Source organism: Chrysochloris asiatica, unplaced genomic scaffold (assembly GCF_000296735.1).
Source record: "Chrysochloris asiatica unplaced genomic scaffold, ChrAsi1.0 scaffold00156, whole genome shotgun sequence".
Lineage (NCBI taxonomy): Eukaryota > Metazoa > Chordata > Mammalia > Afrosoricida > Chrysochloridae > Chrysochloris > Chrysochloris asiatica.
In genome coordinates, this window is record NW_006408674.1 from 3,052,814 (window position 1) to 3,063,545 (window position 10,732).

Consider the following 10,732-nt stretch of genomic DNA (forward strand, 5'->3'; position numbering starts at 1 on the left):
GATGCTTTTAAGAAAAAGCTTTTTTTCTTGACAACTTTTCAATGTGCACATTGGTTAAAAACAAAGATTATAATCATTTTCAAGTTTTTGTGAACTTAGTAGAAATAACTAAAGTACAATTTCATGTACTAGTCTTTTAAAACTAAAGACTAACTCTTCGACTCAACATTCTTAAGAAATGTAGAGTGGAAGAGTTCAAGTTGACTTTGAGATGTGTTTATTAAACATGATGTCATTGGCCATGGCTGTGTGTCCACTGTCAGGTGACCCCCTCATTTCTGCTGGAAGAAGGCACTGGGTGTGTGCCACCAACACCACTCCGATCACAAGGCCCAGACTCACCTCTCCACATCTCCAGGACTTTTTGAAATATGCTTTTGTAAACTGTTGCTTCTCTTCTGCCTCCGGTAAGAGTTAGGCTAATAAAAGCAAACACCATGGAAAGTCATTTCCAAGAACAATAAACAAAATCAGAGATGCTGCTTAAAATATTTATCTTGCTTGAAATATTTAATGGTCTGAATTTAAGAACCCTCCAGAAAGTGGCAAGTTAAATGCTGTGGTTTCTTTGAAATTAGGACTACTTAAACATTGCCCTGGAGTCCTGGTGTGGAAACGGACTCAACGGCACTTAACAATGACGACAGCATAACAACATTGTCTTGATGGGCTGCCCAAAGTGTCTAGCTCAGTAAGAAAGGCTCGGTGCTAACAGTGAAGACGGGAATGGGTTTGTCTTCTGGTGCCAGACCTTCTTAGTCCAGAGGGACTGTGGCATTCAAGGTTCCGATTCTAGATTGAGAGTGAGCACCAGCCAAGGCTGCTGCAAGGGGCTGACTCTCAGTGGCTTTGCCCATCTGGGTCACTGTTAAGGAACCAGCTTTGATTATGGTGCTTGGATTTCTGGATGGCTTAACCTGTGTCCAGCTAACTAGGAGCCTGAGTCCCTTCTGAAGGCTCCTAAACATCATTCTGTGAATCACTCTTTCAAGCACTGGGAGTACTGCCTGGGATAGGAATCCTTGACAGGTGCAGAAGGTTAAGTGCTCAGCTAGTAGCCGGAAGGTTGGTGGTTCATAACCACTCAGAGGTGGTTCAGAAGAAAGGTCTGGTGATCTGCTTGCAGAAGGCCACAGCCCTTGAAACCTGGCACACATGGAGTACCATGACTTGGAATTGAGTCCATGGTAACTGGTATGTTTGTTTTGGCCTGGAGACACCCCTTTCCAGGAAGAAAGGCAGAGCCCAGGGAGGCGGTGATGTGCAGAGCAGCCTGTAGGACCCAGCTCTTCAGGCTTTCTTCCCAAGTGTCTCTCTGTCATTACTAGGCTTTCCTGGCACTGATGAAACCTCTCCTTTTGCTGAATTCCAGAAATGGCTTCAGACATCCCTGGATCGGTGACTTTGCCGGTTGCCCCCATGGCGGCCACTGGACAGGTGAGGATGTCGGGGGCCATGCCTGCCCGTGGAGGAAAGCGGCGTTCCGGGTAAGCAACCCCAATGTTTCCAGGAATTAGACTTTAAGTGTTGAGCAACACTCTTGACCTGTTAAAAAAATGTTGTCTCTTCCCTTATTTCTGTAGAATAAGAGCTCAGCGGTTTGCATCCTGTTTAGATTTTATAAGAGTCCTAACGATGCACATGATTTGTCTCTAAGTGTTTTGGGCCTCAGAACCCAGCTGGGAACTTCTGTTTGCTTGTCCTTATGGTGAGAATGTGCTTTGTGAGCCTGCTGGGTCTCGCTTAGGCCATATTTCTCAAGGGAGAGGGTCTCGCCTCTCACCCCTTGTCCCTGCTTATAAGCCAGAGAGCAGCCCTGCCTAGCTGAGCCCCAGCTTCTGGGCTGTGAAGGATCAAATCCACCATGGTACCATCTCCTCCTTTCCTTGGGCTGCCCATCTTTGGTAGGTGGTTTGCAGACACTCCTTTCAAAAGCGTGAGCTAAGGCCCCGCACCTTAAGGGCAGACAGTGTAATTGCATTAGATGCTTCTCTTTCAGTAAGTGGATCATAGTGGTCAGTACTACCAACTGTACTGGCTCTGATGGGACCAGCAAGACCATTATTCTTGAGCAGAGAGAACCAAAACCAGCATCTGTTTACAATGTTTAGTGTTTGTAGATGGACATAGATCTAAAACACAAACCAACATCCTTGTAGGAAAACATAACTGTTTCGTACTCAATTTATTACCTAGCTCCTTTTCCTCATTGAATGAGGCACTGTAGGATAAAGTGCTGGACCACAAGGTTGGTTTGAACCACAAGGTTGGCAGTTCAAACTCACCAGCCGCTCCTTGGGAACCTTTTACGAGGTTGCTATGAGTCGGAACGACTCAACGGCACTTAACAACAACAACCTGATAAAAGAGGCTTCTCAGGAATTAGAATCCCTTTTTACTTTGAATTCAAGTCCTGAAAACACTTGGCTCCTCAGGAATGTTACTGTCGCTTTATGCCAAGGCCAGCGTGGGGGCTGCTGTGTTAAACGGTCATTTTCAACCTGGATTTCCTCTAAAGCAGTGGGATTCTAAAAGGCAGTGAGGACAGCTATGGTGTCAGAACCTGGGATGGAGTAGGGATCATATGAAAATGCATATTCACGATTATAAACTTAAGATTGAAGCCTGTTGTTTGTGTAGTACAGTTATTAAAGAAGGACCTAACATTTCTCCAATTATTGACAAGGTGGACAGTCCTGAGAACCTGGACTCAGTGGTTGTGCCGGAGATGCCTTGGTTCACAGGCGCGGTGCTGACGTAGCCACGCCTCTCCACAGCTGCCGGAGTCTAGACGCACAGTGAGCCGAGCTGTAAAGAGCTGTGTAGGTGCCCTGGGCAAACTCAAATCAACTTTGTAAGAAATGATGAAGCTGGCCTTGGACTTACTGCAAATACAATCTTTTTACTTGCTACTCTTGCTAACTAAGGTGTCCTGGTGTGGCACACTTCAAACTCACCAGGCACTCCTCAGAAATGAGTGTGTCGGAACGGACTCCACAACACTTAACAACAACTTGCTAACTAAGCGGCTAAACTCAGGGCTGTTAAAAGCAGCATGTGTGCTGTCAACATACTAGCTTAGCGATTAAAAATTTGTAAAAATTCAGGTCTTTTAAAATTAGCGTACATGTACTTGCTAACTTGCATTCCCTGGGGACAAAGTCCTGTTAGTAGCTCAAGTTCTTTTTAAGAAGAGGCCAGCACAGGAATCTTGATGAAGTTGGGTGGGCTGGGTCAGGGCCAAGTGTTGTAGAGATACTCAGACCCAGCCCTGTAGTCCCAGGCCAGCAAGTTCTCTGTGTGCTGGACACTTGTCGCCCAGGTCCTGCCAGGACTCTTCCATCCCTACCACAGCCGGTGTGCTAGGTCTGTGCTCTGCAAGGATCTGGGTTAAGTGAGCGGAGACTCCTTCCTCCTCCAACCCAAGCCTGGCATTCAGACCCTGGTTTTTTGGTTGTTCCTTGTGTCAATGATCTGACTCTGTTCTTCACTGTGGTGGATTCAGTCTCCCTTCGGAAGAAATCTTTCACAGTCGTCTGTTTCCCTTGATCTAGATTTCTCTCTCACACACACACACACCATGGCATTGGTGACAGAGCCCAGAATCCAAGTTCACTTATAACCAAGGAAGCAAAACATCAAGAGAAGAATCAATAGAGATGAAAGAGGACGAACAGTGACTGGCAGTGGCACACCACCTTACAGTGAGGGTGCTGGGAACACCCTGAAGGTCCTCAAAGCTTTGGTTTCCTAGAAGACAGATCAGTGAGCAGGTTTTTCTGTAGGAAGCTTGGCCTAGATAACAATAAGGAAATCTCATCTATGGGGTCCATGGACCTGCTGCCTTTTCCTGTTTGAGGGAGGAGCAAGCCAGCCATGCTTGCTTTTTGCTGAGCTCCATGACCTACAAAAGATCATCCTCTGTGTCGACACAAAGAACTCTCTGCTTTTGTAGTGCTGTTTTCCATAGCCATTCTGGCATCGACATTTTTCACATGTTTTGCTGAAATTCAGTGCTTGAAGCCAGAGCTGTTCTAGAACCTCTTGATAACACATCTTTGACCCTAACCGAGTTATCTTGCTGCTAAGTACAAAGGGTACCCTGATGGAAGTCAGATTTTCCAAAACCAAATCGCTTCTGGCAGGGCCCCCATTCTTGTTCTCTCATTAAGTGCCCTACTATCTCTTTGTCTGTAAGAATGGGGGACACAATTGGAGAGACCTGCGAAAAGAAGGAAGGGAGAAAAGGGGGATAAAGGGGTGGCATTGCATCAGGCAAATATCCTGTGAAAGACCTCTTTCAGGTTTTAAAAAGCAAAGATGTCACTTTGAGAATTAGGATGCACCTGATTCAAATCATGGCATTTTTAATTGCCTCATGTGTACAATCAGAAACCATAGCCTTCAGTATGGGTTGCACCTCAATGTAAAGAAAACAAAAATCCTCACCACTGGACCAATAAATAGCATCTATATAAATAGAGAAAAGATTGACGTTGTCAAAGACTTTGTTCTTCTTGGATTAACCATCAACACTCATGGAAAGCAGCAGTCAGGCAATCAAACTATGTATTGCATTGGGCAAATCTGCTGCACAAGACCTCTTTAAAGTGTTGAAGAGCAAAGATGTCAGTTTGAGAACTAAGGTGCACCTTACTCAAGCCATATTTTCAATAACCTCATATGCATGCGAAAGTTGGACAGTGAATAAGGAGGACCATAGAAGAATTGATACATTTGAGTTATGGTGTTGGAGGAGAATATTGAAAGTGCCATGGGCTGCCAAAAGAATCAGATCTGTGTTGGATGAAGTGCAGCCAGAGTGCTCCATGGAGGCCATGATGGCCAGACTTGGTCTTTCATACTCAAACATATTGTCAGGAGGGACCAGTCACTGGAGAAGGAGATCATGTTTTGTAAAGTGGAGGGTCGGAGAAAAAGAGGGAGACCCCCAACAATATGGATTGGCACAGTGGCAGCATCAATGGGCTCAAACATAGCAACAGTTATGAGGTTGGCCTGGGATTGGGCACTGCTTCATTCCATTGTACATAGGGTCGCTATGAGTCAGTGCTGACTTGATGGCACTTAACAACAACACAACAACAACAGGGTGGCGTGAGAGGTGAAGTAGCAAGAGGTATAGACCTGCTTCCCACCAACCTATTTATCAGATCTTCCCAGTTTTCCTTGATTATTCTAATGGAAGGAAGGATCCCAAATACCCCGGATAACCATCCCACCCCACCCCAGCATTTTAAAGCCAAGGAGAATCAACCCCTCACTGGTTTTGGATTCTGGTTGCATGCCTGGCCCAGCAGCCTGGCTCCTTTGGGGTCAAATGTTCTTCCCACTGCCCCAAGAGCTGTTCTCCCTAAGCGTCTAAGCAGACAGCGTGCATTCCTAGCTGTTGGGACACAAGGTGAAGGTTCAAAAGCTTCAGATTCTTTGAAAAGTGATTCCACATGTGTGGGAGGAATGCGCCAAAGCACGGAACCTGAAATGCATTTTTGTGGATACCTCTGACCTCAATAAAGGCGTGTGTAAGGACAGGACTTCAACAGGGACAAACTCAGTGCCACCTAAGGAAGGAAGGAGCAGGGAGTAGACAGGATCCTCATCTGCCGCCCAAACGTAGCCTTTTAGGGAAGGTGCATAAATTTATCAGCTCCTCTCCACTGCCCTGGGATTAAATGCTGGCCTCCTAAAATATAATGCTTGAGTGAATACTGTTTTCAAATTCTGTAAGGAGCCCTGGTGGAGCAGCAAATTAAGCATTGGTTAGCTAACTAAAAGGTGCATGGTTTGAACCCACCCAGCCACTCCATGGTAAAGAAAAAAAGATGTGGAGCTCTCTGCTTCTGTAAAACTTGAAAGAAAATCCTGTGGGGTTCTCCTGTGCCCTAAAGGGTCCCTGTACATGAGAATCCAGGTGAAGGCAGTGGTCAGGTATGTAGCCTAGAGACCAGCATCTCCCTCAAAAGCAACCTGTACGCTACTGGAATATGGTCAAGCAAAGATGTGGTTACTCTTACTTACAGTAAGTATTTACACACTGGGTCTTAGTTACTGAGCGCTGCTGTGGCAGCAAGACCACGAGTGGATGGCTTTAAGGAACAGAAATGTGTTTTCTCAGCATTCATGAGGCCGAAAGTCCAAATTCAGCCTACCAGCCCTAGAGGAAGACTTTCTCTCTCTGTCAGCTCTGGAGGGACGTCGTTGTCTCTTTTCAGCTTCTGTTCCCCAATTCCCTGACCATCCTCTGTGGGGTGACAGTTTGAGCTTACTTGTGTCTGTGCCTCATCTCTTTTATGTCTCAAAGGTGACTGGCTTAAGATGGACCCTACACTATATGGCTTCATTGACGTCACAAAGCCTTGTCCTCATATGGGGTCACATCCACTGTGTAGAGGTCAGGACTTTTTGGTTTTTGGAGGGTGGGTGTTCGGCATGTATGTGCTGATCATGTTAATACCATGAGCGAGTTTGATACAACGGTTCTCAAAAGGTGGGCTGTCCGTGAGCGTGAGTTCTTACCCGAATAAAAGGCCAGTTGAGCTGACCCAGGCTCGGTAGGAAGAGCATTTGCAGCCCTCGTGTCACGGCCACCTTTGACTGACAGGAGCTTCAGGCAGGACTAGGAGAGCTTGAATGACTCTGCTTCCGGAGTTGTACTTGGTGACGCATTGTTGTCGTGACGCAGGCATTGTAGCTCACTCTAAACTAATCGCCAACTCAGAATTGCTTTCATGGCTCTGTATCGGGTCAGGACTCAACGTTCAAAGACAGGGAAGTCAGGCACATGGTTTCCAGTCCACCATTTGAGAACTCTCTTATCACTCATTCATTGTACTGAATTCCCTGAAGGGAGTATGGTAGGGTTAGAAAGCCCTAGTCTGGTTTCTCTTCCGGATTGTATTACTCAGATGCTTCAGGAAAAGAGACACATTTAAAGGCATAAAAGGAAGATGGTTTACATAGACTTTTTATAGCAAAAGAAATACGCATCGCTGATTGTTGTCCTCTTTCAAGTGGAGAAATTAAAGGGGTGGCAGAAGACACAGAGGCAGCATTGCAGTTTCAAAGCTTTGCTCTGAAAGCCCTGTGTACAGCCAGGACTTACCTTTTCTTGCTCTCTTGTATCAGCAGGTGAGACTGTCTTGGGGATAGGTGAGTTGTCCTGAGGATTTTGAGCAGTTGATTGTGCATTGATTTAACTCCTGGGTTTCACCATCACCACCACCACACCACACATCTTTTTCTCTTAAAAATTACTAAATCCGCTTGTGGTATACATGTAATTGAACACATGCATAGGCAGGGAGGTGTACGGTTTTTTGGTCGCTGATTTTTCAGAAACAAATCCTGGGTCCCAACTTCCCTACAGCTCTCAGAGAACTTTAGCTCTTTTACTTCATCCCTGCCTTATATTTCTCTGCCTGGTGGAGACTCAGCTGTCCTGGCCCCGTCGGGGACCCTTAATCACACATCCATCTCCTCTGTTTTTCTGCTCCCCGAGGGTCATGGTCAAAACCAGAGCTGTCTGTGCTATACCAGGAAGAACAACTGTCCCAGCATTAACACTGAAGTTCTGTATAGTGCGGATCCTCTCAGGGAAAACCTGGATAGTTTGTCACCCTAACATTCAAAAGGCTGTGCAAGCTGAGGAAGAAGAGGGCCAACGAATAAATTGCATCTTGCAGAGGCCTGGTTATTCACGCTGTCATCAATTTGATCTAAAACACATTTTAAAGATAATGTCACACCTCACTCCCACTTGAAACTTCATTAAATGCAGGCACAAATTCATTGGGAGTTTGAAAATGTCTCTTCTTTTTCTTGAGCCTGAATGTTGACAAAAAGAATGGTAAGAATCTTTGTTGGCCACAGATTTGCTATTTCCCATAGTGAACACTGGGTGGCAGTATTGCTATATGGTTCTGCGGAATATCCAGAGGATTTCGTAGCACATTTTTGGTGGTCTCTTCCTACTATGTAATTTCCAGGATGGGTGAGGTGATGTTGTTGTTGATAAGTGCCGTCGATTCCAACCCATAGCAACCCTGTGTAGGGTTTCCAAGGAGCAGCTGGTGAGCTTGAACCACCGACCTTGCAGTTCAAACGACTTTGCAGTCTGGCACATTAACCCTCAGCGAAGTAATGCAGAATATTGGCAGCGCGGCTTCATTTAGAAAGTCATTGATTCAGCCTCTGTTTCTCCACAACATAGACAACTTTACAGTAGCTGGTGGAGTCTGGCTTCCCAGACTGCATTGTGTGGGCACAAGTTTATTCCCCTGGTGATGTGTGTACATGTTCTTTCCCTTTCAAATTATATTTCTCCCCCTTTCCTACTTTTCTTTGTGCATGGGTATTATGTGGGTATGGGTGTGGGTATTTGTTGTGCTGTTGAGCCAGTTTCGCTGTTGGTGGATTTGAAGCGTTGACATTGAATTGAGCAGCCCAGTGCTTATCCTACAGCATTGTACCAGGACTCTTACACTGTACATATGTTGTTAAGTGCAGGCAAGTCTGTTCCAACTGATCGCAACCTTGTGTAGGGTTTTTGAGGCTGTAAATCTTTGTGGGAACAGAAAGCCTCATTTTTCTCCTACAGAGAGGCTAGCGGATTTAAAGTACCAACCTTGTGGTTAGCAGTCTAGTGCTTATGCTCCCCATCTTACATATATAAAAGCATGTATATTTAGGTATGTATATGTGTATACATGCACACACACACACACACACACACGAGAGGGCTTTAAAAAGTTTGTGGAACAATTCCTTTATCTTTTAGTTCCATTAACTTTTTCAGTTCCCTCATGTACACACACACACACACATATGACTGTGTTTTTTTTATTGTGATTTGCATGAAAGTTCATAGAACAAATTATTTCCCCATCAGCAATTCATACACATTGTTTTGTGACATTGACCGCAAACCCCACAATCTACCAGTACTCTCTCATTTCCTCCTGCGTCTACTCTTTTCCTCCGTCCTGTCTTTCTTTTTTATCCCCTCCTGCCTTCTGAGCTTTGTCCCAAGGCAAAAGCTGCCCTTTTGATGGATTGTTCTCCTGAGTGTGTACCACCTGGTGTTAGTGTGTTGGCCAGGCTGTCTAAAAGTTGAGTTTCAGGAGTGAGTTCAGCTCCAGGACTGAAGGGCGTCCACGGGTCCAAGGCTCCAGGGTTCTGCCAGTCTCTGTCAGACCCAACCGCCCGGTCTGTTCTAGGATTTTGAGTTTTGGGCCACTTTTTTTCTCAAAGTATCCAAGACCACCTATGTGACCTCTCTTGGAGTAGTCAGCAGTGGTAGCTGGGTCCTATCTAGTTCTTGTGTTCTCAGGATCTGGGGGGCTGAGGTACACCTGGTCCATGAGACCCTTAGACTGATTACTTGTTCCCTTGCATCTTTGATTTTCTTTACTCTTCTTTGCTGTGGACAGACTGGGAGGGACCAATCGTGCACCTTAGAAGTCTGCTCACAAGATTTTAAGACTCCAGTTTCTGCTCACTTGAGTAGGATGTTGAACATTGTCTTTGTGAACTACGTTATGCCTGTTGACCTTAGTGTCTCTGAGACTATGGTCCTGAGTCCCCAAGCCCAGTGACTCCCTCAAGATGTGTGACTGTGGCTAAGAAGTTTTCCAAACTTTTCCCCGTGTGAAGCCTACTGGTTACGAATCAGGCTGGGAACCTCAAGGTCAGCAGTTCAAAATTACCAGCCATCATTCCACGGGAGAAAATGAGGCTTTCTGCTCCCATAAAGATTTACAGCCTGGGATACCCTGTGCAGGGTCGCTATGAGTCGGAACCGACTCCACGGCACATGACAACAACAATGCTCTACTATGTCGTTGTTGTTAAGTGCCTTCGAGTAGGCTCTGACTCATAGCGATCCTGTATAAGGTTTCCTAGGAGTATCTGGTAAGCTTGAACCACCGACCTTGTGGATCAAATTTACTTTGCAATCCAGTTTATTAACCCACAGCGCTACACCAGGACTCCTGCTCTACTGTATTCATGGATATATTTGCAGTACATACAAATACATATGAGGAAATAGCCTCTGTGGAAATGACGTATGCTTGTGGGGGTAGACCCATTTGCCTCCCCTCCCCTGTTCAACTCGAGTGTCTATCTATATATCCATTCCTATGTGATTGTTACTACTGTTATTACAAGACTGGATTGTTGTTGTTAAGTGCCATCAGAGTTGCACCCAACCCATAGCGACCCTATATAGTAGCAGTGTTTACAGTTGTTACTACTGTTACTGCAGGGTTGGGTATGTAGCAGTATTTACAGTTGTCATTGCTGCTATTGTAGGAGGGGGTCTGTAACAGTGTTTCCCTTTGTCGTCTTTAACTCTGTGTGCCCCTCAGTGTCTTCCTTTGCCATGGTCATTGTGTGCTACCTTCTCCTCCCCCTGCTGATTATCACATTATCTCCCCCCAGGTTAATATGTGCCCACCCTCTCGCCCTTGGTAACCTTCAAAGAATGATTCGTAATTCTGTATAAAACTTTTCTTGACTTTTTACAATAGTGGTCTCATAAAATATCTGTGTTCAGCATTGTGTACAATAGGTTTGCCCAGGTTATGAGCTGTTTTACAGACTCATTGTTTTTCTTTAAAGTTGCTTAGTGTTCCGTTGTGTATAGGTGAATAACTGAAAACATCTTGCTAGTAGGTCTGTTCCAAACAAAACATGTTTAGACGTGTCTCTC

General features: G+C 45.4%; 1 protein-coding gene across 1 annotated transcript in view; it reads left to right on the forward strand.

Moving 5' to 3' along the window:
- The window catches only part of ARNT2 (aryl-hydrocarbon receptor nuclear translocator 2), a 207,574-nt gene that overhangs the window by 9,668 nt on the left and 187,174 nt on the right, over window positions 1-10,732 (forward strand). The window contains exon 2 of the mRNA XM_006870911.1: window positions 1,373-1,487. Within this exon, the coding sequence (XP_006870973.1) occupies window positions 1,375-1,487 (113 nt within the window). The 5' untranslated portion in view covers window positions 1,373-1,374. The remainder of the gene's footprint in view (window positions 1-1,372; window positions 1,488-10,732) is intronic.